The following is a 16,826-nucleotide window of genomic DNA, read 5'->3' as shown; positions in this document are numbered from 1 at the left end:
TGAGTTCCAGGACAGCCAGGGCTACACAGAGAAACCCTGTCTCGAAAAACAAAAACAAAAAATACAAAACAAAAAATAAACAAACAAACAAAAAATAATGAAACTGGGCAAAGTCTCTGAATTGCTTATGTGCTGGCTGTGATTAAGTCCACAGATCTAACCTCGGAGCCTGTATTCTAATATCATACCCGCTTAGTGCTTTGCCCACTGTCTGGATTTTTCCCTTTCATCTTTTCTCACTAAATTTCTTTAAAAGTCCTCGTGTGTGCTACCCTGACATGTCAAGGCAGTTGGTCTGCAGAACATCATTGTTTGCATTTTGGGATTGTTTGTACTAGATGGGAGTGAGCTTAAACATGCTGACAGGGCCTCTGAGCTTGTTGGAAGCAGAATTTTAAAATCATTTAGTTCTTACTTTATGATTTTGTGTCTTTGGCTGTTTTGCCTACAGTGTATATCTGTGTACCACGTGAATGCCGGATGCCTTCAGAGGCCAGAGAGAACTTGTCTCCCCAGGGATTCAAATGACTGACAGATTTGAGCTGCTAAATGGGGGCTGGGACTCAAACCCACGTCCTCCAGATGGGCAGCCAGTGCTCTTAACTGAGTGTCCTCTCCAGTCCTATTGTGTAGTTTTTACTCATGATAGTAAACTTAATTTTATAATCCAGGTAGACTCGGGGGGAATAAGGAAAAATGTGGATCCCAAAGTATAAGCACCAATTCTTGTCCCTTTCCCTAAGTCTTTATGGCTCTTCTATGGGAGTCCGGAATCTATACTAAGTGACAATCACTCTGCCAACCCACAAGATGGCACATCACTTCAGTACAGTTTTCAAACCAGTCCATTAATAAAGCAAGCATCCTTATCTGTAAGATTAAATGGCCTAGGCTCCGGAGGCCAAAGATCTAGCTGTCAATAACTCAACCCTAGGAGCGCTATCACCCTGATCATTGTCCTGTGTAACACTGCCCTCTGTGGTCATAAGTGGTACCACAACTAGATCCCTGCAAGTCAGTGGCCAAGAGCATGAGGGATGTTGCCAGTGTCTGGCCACAGGACAGGTAGTACCAGACTGGCCCTACCCTGACTCAAGACCCCTATTTCATCAGTTTCTTCACCCAGGGAGCTGTGGGTCCCTTGGGTCTGGGGCTCTGGGAGGCAGAGCCTGGAGCCAGGCGCCATCTTGCTGACAAAGGCATCTCCCCTACACGTTTCCCTCCACCAGCTCCAGTGCTCCAAGGATGAGACCAAAAGCAGCTTTGCCCTCGAGGTGGGGGAGCCCCGTTCCCATGTGAGCACCATCCTGCTAGCTGCTGAGGACAGCCTAGCCAATGTCATCCAGGTGCAGCAGGCCTTCCCCCAGGCGCGTAGGTCCTTCTAGGAAGAAGAGAGCTACATGTGAGGCTTGGTTTCTGGGGTCCCAGTACAAGCTAGGCTCAGGAGGGGGCAAAATGGCCAGAAGAGACACTCAGCTGTATGTCTCACCTCCATAATCCACTGATCATCTCCTAGACCCTAGGTACCACTCCAGATTCTGGGATGTAGCATAAAACAGAACGGATGAGCCCTGACTGTCACCAAATATATAATCTAGTGGAGGCAGATGACAGAAAACCATATAAGTACTATACACACACACACACACACACACACACACACACACACACGAATGAATGATTAGGAGGTCAGGAAATATCACCTGAGGAGGTGACATTTGACCTTATCCTATATGACAAGCAGTCTGGGAGAAGAGCTCTCCATGCTAAAGGCCTGGGGTGGAATGAGTCTGAGAAACACAGAAGGCCCTGAACTGGGACAGACAGGCTCTGCGGGAACGGCATGGGGAAGAACACTTTTCGTGTGCCGGGCTCGTCAGCCCACACAGGCAGCACTATGTTACAAGCACCTTCCTCCCAGGCTCCGGAGGAAATGTCAGCTCCATAGCTGCGGTGCTGCCATAGGCCTGAAGGCGATAGCAACTAGGCAGGAAGTAATGTCCCTTACCCAGGGAGGAGCTGTGGGGATGGCTTTAAACATGCATAGGGAAACTGCGGAGTCATGGCACTAGGGAGTAACTGTGGTGAGTTACAGGACAGCCTGGGCTACACAGGGAGACAGAAAAGGAGGGATGGATACAGTGGGAGCTGGCATTCTTACCTCATAGGAAACGTAGACAGTTCAGAGAAGTTAGGAGCCCTGCCCAGGGGTGCACTGCACGTCTGCAGAGCTCACGGGCCCTCTACCCTCTGCTGCTCACACTCCGCCCCACTCCCCGCTCATGCTTAGCATTGTGGTTCTGAAGATGCAGGAAACACCGATCCACACACAGTTCCTTTTCCTTTCTGGGTGTGTCTCTCCTTCCCCACCCCAAGCGGTTCGTGGTTGGGTTCCACACCGGCCACCCATCATCTTCCCACTCAGCACACTTCCCACGGAGCCGGTCCTGAGGACTATGATCCAGAAAGCACAAAGCACCCACATCCTGTAGCAGGTGGTGCCGTGGCATGGCCGGGAGGTGACCCTCAATGGGAGCCTCTCTGGGTCACTCTCAGAGCTCTTGGGGGCCATCTGTCTTCAGGGTGAGTAGCTGACAAGCAGGAGTGGGATTGGGGTGCTCCTGCCGGCTGTGGGTGAGTATCTGCTTGTCCTTGTGTCCAGGGAATCCTCAGGATGTGAGATGGTCCAAGACTCAGCCATCAGAGGAGACAGGCAGATAGGAACCCCCATGTCCGCAAAATCACAGAGAGGGTGGGGCTGCAACCCAGTTGATAGAATTGTTTACCCAGAATGTTCTATCCTCAGCACCTTAAAAAAAAAAATAGTGAGGGCTTGGGGGAAGATGTCCGCAATCCCAGCCCCTATGGAGTAGAGTCCAGAAGGTCAGGTCAAGGTCGCCCTCGGCTACATGAAACCCTGTCTCAAGTAAACCAAAATTAACAACAAAAGTAAATTGGGGCTCATGAGATGGTTCTGTGGAGGAAGGTTGCTTTAAGTGGCATCATGATGGAATGTGTGGCTTCCAAGTTTTATAGAATAGGTGAGGTGGCTGCCTGCCTGAGCAGCTTTGGTTATCAGTTGAATCCCCCGAACCAGTCTCCTGCCATGACCTAAAATCACAGCCATAATCTTACATGACGTCACTGCCACCCTCTCTACCATGTCCCCCACAGCAGAGCTTGCCCACCAGCTGTCTCTGTCCCTGCCACAATGCTGCAGCCTCTGCCTATCCTTGGAATACTCGAGAGGCAGCCACCAGGGTGACCTGGCTGTAACTTGGGACAATAAAGACCAGGTAGGCAGTGGGGCTGGAAGGAGACCCTGCTCATCCCCAGCCTGACTGGGGGTCGGCAGCTGCACTCGATGCCCAAAGGTGGGGTCAGGGGACCTTGGTTCCAGTCCCATGTGACGAGTGCAGCTGATGTGGTCCTGTGTCACAAATCTATCCCAGCTATTGCCAAGGCTGTTTTCAGAGCCTGACACTGAAGTACAGAGAGGGGCTGTCACTGCTCTGGAGTAACAGAGCCAGCAGCACCAGTCCTTAGCCACTCTCCCAGGCATGCTCCTGTTTCTCCCATCATCCCTGAGCCTCCTGAAGGCTCCCTCCCTGGGGGCAGGGAGGGTGTGCGGTGGGGGGTGGGGGGATGGCTGAGAACCGATTCTCACATGCGCACCCCTCCTCCCTCCCCACTTCTGTCCATTCTTTTCACCTCTCCAGGCGGGGCAGAGGTCTTGCAGCCTCGCTGGGAACAGAATTTTACTCTAGGAGGCAGGGAGGCTGCAGAGCTCAGGCTTGGGCCCTGGACAAGGTGGGAAGGCCCTGTTCAGCAGACACAGCATGACCTCTACTTGGTGCTCTTTCAGCGAAGCCTACTATGTGCCCAGTTGGAGCCCCGTGCTTGCATTGCACAGCTCTGGGTTTTCAAAGGAGAAAATAGCCCTTAAGAGTCTCTGGGTTCATCTGTATGATAATCTGCATACGTAGCCACCCCAGGGAGGGCTGAGCAGGGCAGCTGGCCTCCCTACCCACCCCGTGCATCCTCAAACTGTGTGGCTTCTCTGAGCCTCCTCTTGCCACCCTCGAATGCAAGCAAATGGACGTGCCTTTTAAAAATCAGGAGTGAGAGGCACCGTGGAGTAAGTGTATGGGGGCTGGATCAGAAGGACCCGAGAGCATGAGCAAGGACAGCAAGTGCAAAGGCCCTGTGCCAGGGCTAAGCTGTGGAGCTTCTGTGGAAGAGGCTGGATGGTAGGCGGGGCAGGACACCTGGGACCCAGAAGGGACTGGCTGACATCCTGTCATCAAGGAGGAGGGCCTTCCTCAGTATCCCAGAAGAGGGCCCTGGACACCTACAAAGAGGAGCAGAAGTCTCTAGCCCCCATTTCCTTACAGGGGAAGATGAAGGCAGTCAAAGTCTTGCCAGCTTCTCCCCTCTCAGAGGTGGGGACAGCCTCTCCTCTGCTCGTCCCTCACACAGGTTTAGCAGTCCTGGGACAGCCATCCTGGGACTCCGAAGATCACCTGGGCTGATAAGTCCCCTATGCACCGTGTGGCCTGGGATGGCTGCCTAGCTGCATCCCTAGGTCAGGTACTTCTGGCTCATGGGTGAGCTCTTGCCTGGGATCCTTTGCTTCCAGCAGGCTTTTGTTTAACTTCCTGTTCTTGTCAGCTTCAAGAAACCTGGAGCCTGGCCCCACTGCAGGCCTCTGGGGCCCTGACTGGGACCCCAGTCATGTTTAGTGAACTGTTTGATCTCTCCTGGGGCCAACACCGACTGCAGCAGAACATGACCTATGAGGTGAGACCCAGGAAGCCAGGCTCAAGGCAGGGCCCTAACAGGGGGACTTACCCCCTAGGGAAGTACCAAGCTGAAGGCAGTGTAGATCTGGGTTCAAGTGCTGGCTATGCCATGGGACCTAGGCCACTCATTCCACTGGGTGCTTCATCTGAATGGGTATGATAGCCATGTGACCCACCAGGAAGTAGGTCAAACACTCAGGTTAGAGGAGCTGGTGCTACTAGGGGCCTGCTAGACATTGGGCGGGAGGTGGGGGAGGGCTCACCTTTCCAGAAAGGGCAGGGCTCAATATCTCCCACTTAACCAGGGCTAAGTGCCGATCTTCAGAGTGCCAGACAAAAGCCAGGCAGCACTGAAATGGGGACAGCTGTCTCTGAGAGCATACTTCCCTCAGCCCTCTGCACCCCACGCCTGGGCTGCTGAGACCCCGAGGTGCTGAACTGGGGTTGCAGGTCCTTGGCCTCTGTGTGACTGACAATCACTTGTATGTATGTCATGACCCACCATTCCAAAAGGACAAGGTCCATGCAGAGGCCACGCTTGAGCACATCCTCTCGGGCCCCTGTACCCAGCCCAGCTTCCAGGGCCCAGGAGAGACTGACTACCTGCACGAGTTATGCCGCGCTCTCCACCTGGGGCTTTGCAACTTGCCCAGGGTGAGTCTGGTGAGAAGGTGGGGCGCAGGAGAACCAGGGACCCTGAGGAGGGGGTAGCACCTGGGACAGGCAGAGCTGTCACGGTGGTTCTCGGCCTACCATCTGCATGGCACCTCAGTGAGAGGAGGAAGATGTATGTAGGGGAGGTCATGGTGTTCTGGAGGATGTGACAGGAATGTCACGAAGGGTGTCACCACAGCCACTGCTGAGGCACATGAGTCCCCACCATTCCCAGGTTCCCCTATTCATCTATATACTATCCTTTCCTGTCCTTCCACCTACCCACCCATCCACACATACCTTCCTCCCTTCCCACCCCACCCACATGCTATCATCTACCCACCCATTCACTTATCCTCATCCCTCTCTCCCAGGGGCCACAGACTCTGTCAGGGCCAGGCAGAGTATTTAATTTAGCAAGCCAGCTGGGCGTGGTGGCACACGCCTTTATTCCCAGCACTTGGGAGGCAGAGGCAGGCGGATTTCTGAGTTCGAGTGACTACAGAGTGAGTTCCAGGACAGCCAGGGAAACCCTGTCTCAAAAAAAAAAAAAAAAAAAAAAATTAGCAAGCTGTCACATCTCTTGTTAATCTTGCTCACTCCACTGTACCATGAAAGCAGTGTCTCTGGGCTGAGTGGGAGGTAACGCAGGTGCTGCTCTGCTGTTTGGAGGTGGAGGAAAACAAGGAAGACCTAAGTTGTATGAGTAGGACCTGGGGGATGCTGGGAAGTATGGGAGCAGGGCTTACAGGTGGCCTCAGGGCACCTGCAGATCCTTCAGGAGCGAGTGCCTGCGCAGGGCGGGCTAACCTGCTAAAGGAGCTTCGGTGGACAAGGGTTGTGGGTGGGGCAACAGAGCCTGCCACCCCCACAGGCTGCTACAGCAATCCAGGTGGGAGGGATCACAGCAGGGGCCAGTGGGAACCGAGCCATTCCCCCACGTGTCTCCTGACCTCTGGAACCTCTGCTGTCTTCCCTCAGGCCCTCTCGTTCTCTAGGGAGCACTGTCTGGACCAGGGTGCACTCTTGTTGCGTTCTCAGTATCAGTTGGGTCTTGCCCCGGACTCCAGCCAGGGCCTGCGCTTTAGCCTAATCTTCCACAACCTAAAGCACCGGACTTCTCTGGGCAGCTGGAGGTACATGCCCATTTCTCCAGTTTCCATGCCAAAAGCCCCACTGCCTGGGCAACCATGCCACCTAGTGGTCATTTGTGGAACTTCAGGCCTACATCCTGATGGCCCAGGACTTCCTTTCTGGGAGACTTACTGAACCTAGTGGGTCTGTCCAGGCCCACTGAGTGTCTCCTGTATCACTCCATAACTCTGCTTTCCCTATAACCAAGAGATGGCTTCTATTTTGCTCAAATGTGATGAGGTTGGTGTACCACTCAGGGCTCTCTAAAGGAATAAAACTGATAGAATGGATAATCTATAAAGGGGATTTTATTAGAGTGGCTTATAGGCTGTGGTTCTGCTAGTCCAACAATGGCTGTCTAAGAATAGAAGATCCAAAACTTCAGTAGCTGCTCAGTCCACACGGCTGGATGTCTCCGCTGGTCTTCAGGATACACCAGAATCCTGAAGACGTAGGCTCTAATGCCAGCGAGAGTGAGGGCAAGAAGGCAGGGTGAGCGCTTCCGTGTGCTCACACAGACTGCTAGCAGAAGGCATGGCCCAGATGAAGGGTGGATTTTCCCTCCTCAAAAAGATTTGGATTAACATGGATCTTCCTGGCCAAGCGTGGTAACAAAAGCCCTCTAGGCAGAAGAGGCAGGCTGGTCTACATAATCAAGTCCAAGACAGCCAGGACTACACAGAGAAAACACACACACACACACACACACACACACACACACACACACACACACACACACGACCTTCCGGATTTAAATGGCTTACTTTAAAAACAAACCAACCAACCACCTCACAGGTGCACCCAGCCAACCACTTGGGTTTTAGTCCGTTCCAGATGTAGTTAAGTTGACAATCAAGACATCACAGATGGCATTTCTAGATGGGGTCATTCCCAGAGGCCATGGCCATTTCTATTTAAGATGCCATCTCTGTGCCTGCCACATCTTAACCTGCATCCAGGCACTGCCTTAGCATCTCTAAACAGATGCTCGATACAACTTCCTGGAATCAGAGACAGAGCGTAAGGCCTAAGGCCACACCCTGGCAGGAACCCAGGATGCCATCCATGGCCTGCAGGTTCTTGTTCTCTGGTCACAACTAGCTGAAGCTGAACTGAAGGTGGGATCTTCAGGTCAGGGCCACTGCTAGTTTCAAGCAACTACTCGTCGACCTTGGCTGTGGTGCTGCCCCACAGTCCTTGCCCCAGGCCCTAGTCTTTACTGCCCCTAGCAATGCAGCATTTCACATTCTCAGTCTACTCTAACCCACTGTGGTCTCCTCTTTCCTCGACTGCCTCTGGAAAGACATCAGAGACTGATGGTTGCAGTTCAGCTCCCAAGACTCCAGAGAACCTTTGCTTTCTGCTGAGCTTTGAGAGCCGCTGGTCCTTGTCGTTTTACAGTTATAAGCCGAGGCATATTCAAGGTTGCCCGGCTTGTCTGCTGCAGGATCTAGCCTAGAATGCAGGGCACTTGGGCAGGGCAGCTGTGGCTCCCTTCTCCAAAATCCTCCACTTTGTCTTCTTCAATGGCCCTCGTTCCCTGGGACTCTTGAAGCATTTGACACTGATCCAGTTCGTGCAACGACCATTTGTCCTGTGTTCCTCCCTCAAGGCGGGGAGTGCTTACAAGGATTTGGGTAAACTCAATGACCACATGTGACCCGCACAGGCCCCTTGAACTTGCTATGGTATTTGCAGTGAATTCTATAGAACATAGAAGACTTGGGCTGCAGGAAAAACACTTGGACCCTGGAAACTATCCAAGGAAAGATGTCTAGGGTCCCTGCACCAACGGCATCTGCCTGAGGACTGAGCAGAGCCCTGAGTTCTAAGCTTTCTGGGCAGTGTGTTGCTGGGAACTCATTTACAATGTGGGCTTTGCTACACTTTGCTGTACATGGTGGGATTCTGAGCCACGTGGCAGGGGTAAAGGGCAGGGGAGCTGGTGCTCCCTGGAGGAATGGGCATTTTCCTATCCCTTCTCTACTGGTTCAGCCTTAGCCCTTCCTCACCCTGGGGCAGGCGGATGCCAGAGACCAGAGCAGCCCCAGCAGCCAGGCCCACTCAGGTCTCTATTATCTGGTTCATAGCTCCAAGGCCCTAGGGCTCAGCAGCTCAGCTTGCTGGGTGGCCTCCCTACCTCAGCTTCCAAGCCTGGTCCAGCTGGAAGGAAGGACGGAGAAGGAGAAACGAAGACTGTTGGTGTCCCGGGCTCTGCACTGTCTTCAGGCTTCTGCTGCCCATGGGGACAGTAAGTGAAAGGTGACAGTCCCCAAGTCAGTTGGCTATGCTAGGCCCCACCTCTGTCCAAAGGACAGAGGATCCCTATTCCTATCCTGTTGAGAGCTTAGAAGCACAGAATCACCCCAAATTTGGGGTAAACGTCCTGTCGACACCTGTACTAACTTTACTAGGTCAGGTGAGGCTGCAGGGGTTTGGAGGAGTTGGGGTTTGGGGGCTGGGGGAGGGAATCTGGCTGGGCTACCCATCCCAGAGGTGGGTGTGAAGTGGGGGCTTCAACTATTCCAGGAGACAGGATTATTAAGGTAGTACAACTCAAGGCTCTTAAACCCTAATATCTTAAGGTTTTGTGTAGGGCACTGGGGTAGGCAGGCAGAGACGGCATGGATGCAGCCTTGGTCCCTTCCTGGCTCCAAGAGGCAGAGAAGACAGTGTGACACTGCGGGCGTGTGTCCACAGGAGAGCTGTGGAGGTGGAGGCTCTGCTCCTGAGCAGCAGCCCGCCCAGCCACCAGGGCGCCTGTAGCTAACCAGAGCCTCCTTCTAGTTGTACAAGGTTGTCAAAGGGCCCTACTGGAAAAGAAGCTCCGACACCTAGAAAGCTATGTGAGAGGCATTCAGAACCTGGTAGGTAGCCAGCCCCTGCTAAGGAAGCATGAGGGGCTCTGGCCTGGCCTGTGGCCTGCAGCGCGAGTGCTGTCTCTGAAGTCTCCCACTGATCTTGCCTCAGTTTCCCTGCCTAGGTACAGCCGGTGGGCACTCTGGACAGTGTGACAGAGGGTCTGTTGCTACTGACTCGGGCGGGGCTAGGCGCTGTCCAGGCACCTGTGGTGGCCACCCTGTGGGACAGAGGCCAGACCAGACACGTGCTGACTCGACGCCTCCTTCTCTACCTGGAGCAGCTTCAGGGGGAGATGGAGCAGCTGCAGACTGAGCTAGAACCTGAGGATAGGAGAGGGCACTAGTGCAGCCCCACCCCCATCCCCGGCAGTCTTGGCCCTTCAGACTGGATCTCACAGCCCTATCTCCGTCAGAAAAGCAGTCTGCTCTCCGTAGATGCCTACAGCTTATTTCTTAGACACCTGCGACCTCTGGCCTTTGGCATGCTTTCTTCGTTCGTTCTTGTAGGCTCCAAGTTAACACCCACCTATGCCTGCTGCCCTGGCTTCATCCATCCACTGCCTGACTCCACTCCCGCACACAGCCTTGCTGTGAAGATTCCACCGCTGGCACTGGGTGTCTGTCTGTGGACCCCAGCAAGGCTTTCAGCCTGGCCAGCACACAGCCCTGCCCTGAGCAAGCTGAGAACCTTGCCTCCTCACAGCTAAGAACCACTCTTACAGCCCCCAGGATTCTTACTGGCCACAGTCACACAGATATCCTCATGGCTGTGACTCACAGCAGCACAAGGATGCAGAGGGGAGTTGACAATAGGGAAAGATGCTGGGCGGAAGCCCCAAGACCCTACTTGCAGCACTCCGCTGTGTCACACTGAATGCCAACCACTTCCCCGGGATTGTACTGTGATGGCCAGCATCTACTGGGAAAGCCCTAAGGAGACACACAGGGTTTCTACCAGGACTATCATACCACACAGATTCCTGGTGGAGGATGTGCATTTGTATAGTGGGGGGGTAGCTGTCCCTTCATGTCAACTCCAGGCAACCAGGTCAGCAGTCCTAGTGCCCGTTCCCCTATTTTTACCCCACTCCTTACTCCAGAGCACAGGCTCTGTGTCTTCTAGGGCTCAGATGTTAGGCATGGCTGGCCTTCCTGCCTTGTGCTGTAGGGGTTCTCTTCTGCAACTAGGAGCTCTGAGGCATCAGGGTGATTACTTGCTGCAGAGCCTCCAGCCATGCTGAAGGAGGCCTGTCTGGAGGTGATGCCACGGCCTCGGGCTGAGGAGGCCAGGCAGTGGCTGCAGGCCCTGAGAGTCGGAGGCTAAGGCCCATCCAGGTGACCCTGGAGCTGGGAGGGGGTGTGTGTGATGAGGTGGGGTGGGTCTGAGCTCAGTGAGGGTGCCTCCGACAGCTGTCTCTGCCCTGCCCTCCCCTCCCCAGGGTCATCCACCGTACAGTGTCCTGGGCTGAGGCTCAGGCCTCCTGGGTCCCGAAGCAGCTCTGCAAACCCATGCTGAGCACATCCTCTTATGCAGCCGGATAAGTGGTGCTGAGACTTACTCGTGGGTCCTGTGTTCCTGCGACACGACAGGCAGGGCTGGGTCTGTACCCTAGGACAGCACTGCCACACGGGAGGTTCTCATTTGACAGGTGGGAAGCGGAGGCTGAGCCTCTGCGCAAGCGCGGTTCACATTCTAGTTGGTTTCGCAAAAGACAGCTGTGGGAAAGACGTCCTCTGCTAGCATGCTGGGTGTGGTCTAATGGGCAGGAGGCTGGTCCCTGACCTATGTATTAGGTTTGCACACTGTTGCAGGAAGACTCATGGGTGAGGGTAAAGATTGGCTGAGAAGCACGGGGGGGGGGTCCCCTTTTTAAAGTACGGTTCTGTGGGCCCGCATGTGTATGCACACGTATGTGGATACCTGAAGCTGATAGAGAATAACATCCACCTTACTTGTTGAGGCAGGCTCTCTCAATCAATCCTAGAGTTCACTGATAGTCTCGCCAGGCAGCTTGTTCTGGGGATCCATCTGCCTTCTGAGGATAAAATCACAAGTTCTCTCATGCTCGCCTCACATCAGTATCCGATCGTGTGCTTGCGTGACAAGTGCCTTAACCACGGAGCCATCTTCCTAGCCCAGGGGTGAGCTTTGAGTATGCAGCTCTGGGTAGGCACACTCTGGTGGAGAGCAGGGCACGGGGCTTGCAGAGCCGTGGCACCTGTGTGAAGAGTAGTAAGGAAGCCAGCAGGATTTGGCTTCTGCTTGGAGATGGGCGCATACAAGGGGTTTGGCCCAGGGGAAGGTGGAGCTCTGTGTGGTCCCACTGGCCCCCATGGTTAGGGACCTGGCTGCTCAGGCTGCCTGGAAGTTGGCAGCTAAGGCCCATCCCAGTGTCCCTGGACAGCGTGTAGGGCTGGCTGGGGTTGCTGGAGCAAATTCAGTGTGGAGGGGATGAGAGGCAGTGGAATCCAGCTGTGCTTTTAAGTTCAGCCTGGAGAGGATGAGGGCTCAGCTGGATGAGAGGTGATTTCAAAGTATTTGGCCTCAGCAGCCGGAAGGACGGAGGTCCCTTGATAGACAAGGGGCAAACCTCAGGGGCTTCTGCGCGTGGCTAACCAGTGCAGTGTAAGCAGAACTGTAGCGGCTTGAACCACAGAACTTTTCTCACGCAGTTCTGGAGGGCTGAGGTGGGGGTGCTGGCCCTTCCGTGCTGTTAGATGAGAAGGGATTAACCGCGGAGAAGTGGGCAGCGAAGGAGCCGGCAAGAGGGCCTACAGTTCCCTTCTTGCCCAGCAGGTGGCAGCATGGAGCCTCTTGGGTGTGGGACGCTTGAACCTAATTCTTGGTTGGATTCCTACTCTGCCTCAGTTTCCCCACTTGTAAACTTGGGGCATACCTCCAAGGAAAACGAGTGAAGAGACGGCTGGAAACCTGGCAGGGTCTGTGTAGCCCGAGGACCTCAGCAGATGGCACTGAGTGGCCCTTCTCAGTGCCTAACCTCCTTCCACTACAACCCAGACTTTTCTCACTCTTTCCAACCCCAGGTTTGCTGGGCTTCTGTTCCAGCCTGAGACAGTTCTAGAGTCTCTCCCTAGCCTGGAGAAATCTCAGACAATCCCCCTTTGGCTGGGTTCCTGTTCTGGCCCATTCAGCATCATCTTACTGTGCCTGTAAACCTCTGACAGGAACCCTGGCTTGCCTCCCTCAGTGTCTACGCCCACCCCCATTACCCCACTGCCCCCTGGATCAGGGTGCACAGTCAGCTGTGGCCCTACTGCAGGACCTTGATGCATCTGACAGAGGCCAGCCCTCTCTAGGGGACAGCCTCTGGGATTCCTTTCCAGCCCATGATATCACTGTCCTTCAGGGAAAGAAAGAGAGGCTCCGTGAGCTATCGCGACTTGCTGGGGGACCCATCTCCTCTGTGTCCATTTCAATAAGGCTGCCACCCCTGCCTGTGGGGGATGGGCCCCTGCACACAACCTAGGTGGTCAGTTACCTGGTGGAGGAGAAATTCCTGTGGCCACTCGCTAGCCAGGTTCTATGGCTGCATGTAGCATGACCTGCTGAGGAACCCTTTCAAGGGTCAGTCCTGCCTATGTGTCCTGCCCACTTCCTGGGTCCTCTGCCTGTGGAGCCCTATAGGGCTTGATGACCAGCAGGCACGGGAAAGCCCGTCAGGTCCTGTGGAATCACAGCCCAGCCCCCACAAGTTCCTGGGCTTGGAGAGGTTCATCTGGGGCTACTGACCTAGCTGGGATTTTGTCCAGAATATAAAGTATTGACTGTCTAAGGAGGCATACACAACATCTGGGGGCTCCTTCTGAGGCCAGCCTTCTCCCAGGGGGCCTTGGTGGAGAAAGAGAGGGCTGAGCTCCAGTTGGAGCTGGAGCCTTACGGAGGAGGAGGCGGCGGTAGCCTGCGGCCCTGATGTGCCTTTGGGAAGCTCCCCGGGGAAGCCGCCTCTGGCTCACGCTGCTCTATAATTTCTTCATCCTCAGTTTCCTCCCGGGTGGAGTAGAGGGAGTGCCGCGGCCGGCTTGTGCAGGCATGCCGTCTGAGTCCGAACCCTTGCTACAGAGGAGGCAGAGCATGAGACTTGGCATAGGGTGGCTGACTGTGTGATGGCATTCCTGAGCTCAGCGTCTTGGGAGCGCCCAAGACTTGGAAGCACACTTGTTTTTGGGTAAACACTCAGTGTCCTGCTGGTCTGTCCTCTTCTCAGGTCGTGCTGTGGTAGCCGGGTCCGGGTCTGTGGTGACCTTTGATGGGCAGGTGTGGGACCCGGGTCCCTGCTGTGGCAGCTTCCTTCTCTCACCAAACGTTCTCTCTGATGCTGAGCCGCACAAGCTCAGGGTTCACGGTCCCTTCATGTAGAGCTGAACCATACAACCCTTGTTCTGCATCCTACCCTAAAGGTTAGTGCACAGGAGGGGAGGGGGTAGGGACTCCCTGGAGCCTCTTGTCCACATGTTGCCGAAGGGTTTGTTGCTGGGAGTGATTCCAGACTCACCCGTGTGTGGTCCACGGGCTTACAAGATGTATGACACTGCCTGGCCTTGGGACGGCTGCTAAGATCTAGAGCCACCTCCTGCTGAGCACTGGGTCCAGGGCTGAGCTGAGCAGCGAGGACAGTGTGTCTGTCTCCTGGGATGTGCCAGCAGGCCTCTGCAGCCTGATGCTAGGCCTGTGGCACCACGGTGGGTTGGGGCTTGGTGTTCCCCACAAGGGCCTTTTCCAGCTCCACCACGGCCCTTCTCAGTGGCACTGCAGTTGGCCTCCTGGTGGGGAGGCATAGGCCAGTGGGCAAGAACTGGAAATAATCTCAATGGCTGCCTTTGCTGACTGGACACTTCCTGCTGGGGTGGCCATGACCGCTGGCCTCTTTTCTAGTGTGACACAGCTGCCTCCTCAGTCCTGTTGATTCCCCAGTAGAAGCTGGATACTCACTCCTGCTTCCAGGGCCAGCTTCTGGCCCAGGGCTTCTGACCCAGTTTGGCTCTTTTCCCTGGAGACAGTCTGTACAGGGTGAAGTCAGCTCTCGTGAGGTCTCCCAACATGCAACTAGACCCCGAAAGGTCTTCTGGGAAGCTCACTAAGTGGCCCGGTGGGGTGGGACAGTGGGGGAAGGCACTGCAAGGCACAGTCCTCTTTAGATCATCTTTTCCCTCCCCAACTTCTGAGGATTCTGGTGTCCTGGGGGAGTCAGGAGAGGGAGCTTTCCCAACAGGTCCCTCTTGCTCTGCAGGAATATCGGTAGGGCCTTCTGGGTACCAACAATAACGAGGCGGATGATGGGCTACTGCTGCCAGATGGCACCGAAGCTGCCAGCCTGGAGGAGCTCACCCAGGCCTGGCAGGCTCAGTGGAGGACAGCTGCCCAGGTCCGGGGTGAAGCGGGAACCCTCACGCTGCACTCAAGGATACAGGCACCTTGCTGATGCTGATGCACACCAGGCAGTGTGCCCAAGAGAAACATGCAGAGGGGTGAGTCTTGTGTGGGTGAGACCTGTGGTGCTGGAGCGGGGGTACAGCCGCCATGCTCAGGGCATGGGACTACCTGTCAGGCCTTCTTCTAAGAACCCTGGTCCAGCCTGGAGATCTGTTTCCAGGTGGTAAGTTCTAGGCTGACCCTGGCCACAGGCAAGTCAGCAGAGTAGCCACAGCATGAAAGAGGCCTAATGTAGCCTGTGCCCTTCCAAGAGTACAACTCCAAGAGGCGCCACTCTCTGAGCTCCTACAGGGATGGCAGGTGCTCAGCTCTGCGGTGAGCACAGAGTCCCAACAAAACTATGTACAATGTGGTTTTCCTGAAGAAAGAGCTAGCCTGGTTGGCAGGGACAGGACGAATGCTAATTTGAGGCCAGCCTGGGCTACATAGCAAGACTCTGCCTTAATAAAATCAAATAAGGCTGGAGAGATGGCTCCATGGTTCTCTTGCAGAGGAGCTGGGTTCGATTCCCAGCACCCATGTCACCCATGTGACAGCTCACAACTGCCACCAGGGGAATGGATGGCCTGACCTCTACAGGCACCACACACACGTACATGCAGGCCTAACACTCATACATGTAAAATAAAAAGTCATACAGTTTTTTAAAAAAATAAAAGGAACCAAACAACAACAAAATAAAAGTCAGGAGCGATGCTTTAACTGATAATGTGTTTGCCTTACAAGCACGAGTTGGATTCCCTGAACCAGGGAGTGGGGGGAACTGGGTGAGGTAGTGTGTGCTTCGGATGCTGTGCTGGGAGGTGGGCGGCTGGGTGAACCCTGGGCTCTCTGGCCAGCCAGGCTTGGCCTAACAAGGCTAGTTCTGGGCCACTGAAAGATCCTGTCCCAAAATACAAACCAAACCAACCAAACAAACAAACAAAACCCAGTGAGTATTTCCTGAGGGTTAAGGGGATAACACCTGAGACTATGGCCACCAAGCCAGGTGTCTCAAGGACCCTAAGAACTCTCGGAGCCTTGTGCACTCAGAACTTGTAACAGTAGGTATGAGGTGACAGGCCATGGCCTGTGAACCTGACAAAGACTGGTCCTGACGCACATTTTGACTTCTTTATCCAACTTACAAGTCACAGCTACAGTGACAGCAGTGGGAGATGCCTGAGACCTTCACATCCCAGACCCAGGGGCAGCCTGAGAGTCTTAAAGGCATGACAGATGACACTCAAAGATGAACACAAGCCAAAGGAAATGTCTACACATAGTGTAAGAGTCAACTGTGTGATGCTCAAGTGAACTGTAAAACAACACAAGAGAAAGTCAGGGAAATGGAAAATGTGATGGGTGTGGAATGAGAACCTACTGTGTGGCCCAGGGTGTGGGAGGAGGACATCCTGTGTGACCTGGTGTGCTGGACAGAGTAAGAGCGTTGAGCCTAGAGCCCTTAATCATGAAGCATACGGTGACTTTACTCTTACTAGGCCCATACCATATGTGGTCCGAGCACAGCTGCAAAAGAAAGGGGGCAGAGAGGCTTGGTCCAGCACTAGCAAGAGACCCTGTCTCAATAAGAAGATGGGCAGTGCCCAGGAGCCACGGGTGCATGCACCTGTACACAAGCATTCTCAGTCGGCCCACATCCCACCCTGTGTGGGCTTCAAGGGCCGCCCAGCTCCCAGCTTTCCCCTGGGAATGGAAGGGAGGGATCAGAGCTTGTGGGCATTGTGTTTCGCTCATCGGGGTCCGCTCTGGGAGCTGGCTTCTGTCTCACCCCACACTGTGCCTGCACACTGGTGTAGTTTGGATATCTGGCAGGCAGTAGTGGTGGGGACCCCGCATAACAGTGGGCAGCAGACCTCAGCACCTCCAGCTTTTCACAGCTGAGGACATCTAAGAGAAGAGAGCCGAGGGTCTCAAAAGGCT

The 16,826-nt window shown here is 54.5% G+C and overlaps 1 protein-coding gene across 1 annotated transcript in view; it reads left to right on the top strand.

Moving 5' to 3' along the window:
• Positions 1–14,892, top strand: part of LOC115065090 — a 91,492-nt gene extending 76,600 nt beyond the window's left edge. Inside the window, 22 exon segments of the mRNA XM_029544743.1 lie at positions 1,114–1,351; positions 2,426–2,583; positions 3,175–3,296; positions 4,519–4,590; positions 4,672–4,800; positions 5,253–5,456; positions 6,438–6,552; positions 6,555–6,592; positions 8,681–8,739; positions 8,741–8,841; positions 9,005–9,009; positions 9,291–9,351; positions 9,354–9,525; positions 9,561–9,788; positions 10,891–10,967; positions 13,678–13,765; positions 13,767–13,815; positions 13,817–13,874; positions 13,960–14,047; positions 14,049–14,152; positions 14,467–14,564; positions 14,713–14,892. Of these exon segments, the coding sequence (XP_029400603.1) occupies positions 1,114–1,351; positions 2,426–2,583; positions 3,175–3,296; positions 4,519–4,590; positions 4,672–4,800; positions 5,253–5,456; positions 6,438–6,552; positions 6,555–6,592; positions 8,681–8,739; positions 8,741–8,841; positions 9,005–9,009; positions 9,291–9,351; positions 9,354–9,525; positions 9,561–9,788; positions 10,891–10,967; positions 13,678–13,765; positions 13,767–13,815; positions 13,817–13,874; positions 13,960–14,047; positions 14,049–14,152; positions 14,467–14,564; positions 14,713–14,892 (2,444 nt within the window).
• The last annotated feature ends 1,934 nt before the right edge of the window (positions 14,893–16,826 follow it).

This window comes from Mus pahari, chromosome 12, assembly GCF_900095145.1.
Source record: "Mus pahari chromosome 12, PAHARI_EIJ_v1.1, whole genome shotgun sequence".
Taxonomy (NCBI): Eukaryota; Metazoa; Chordata; class Mammalia; order Rodentia; family Muridae; genus Mus; species Mus pahari.
The sequence above is the reverse complement of the archived record's forward strand: the minus strand, read 5'-3'. Positions and strand labels throughout refer to the sequence as shown.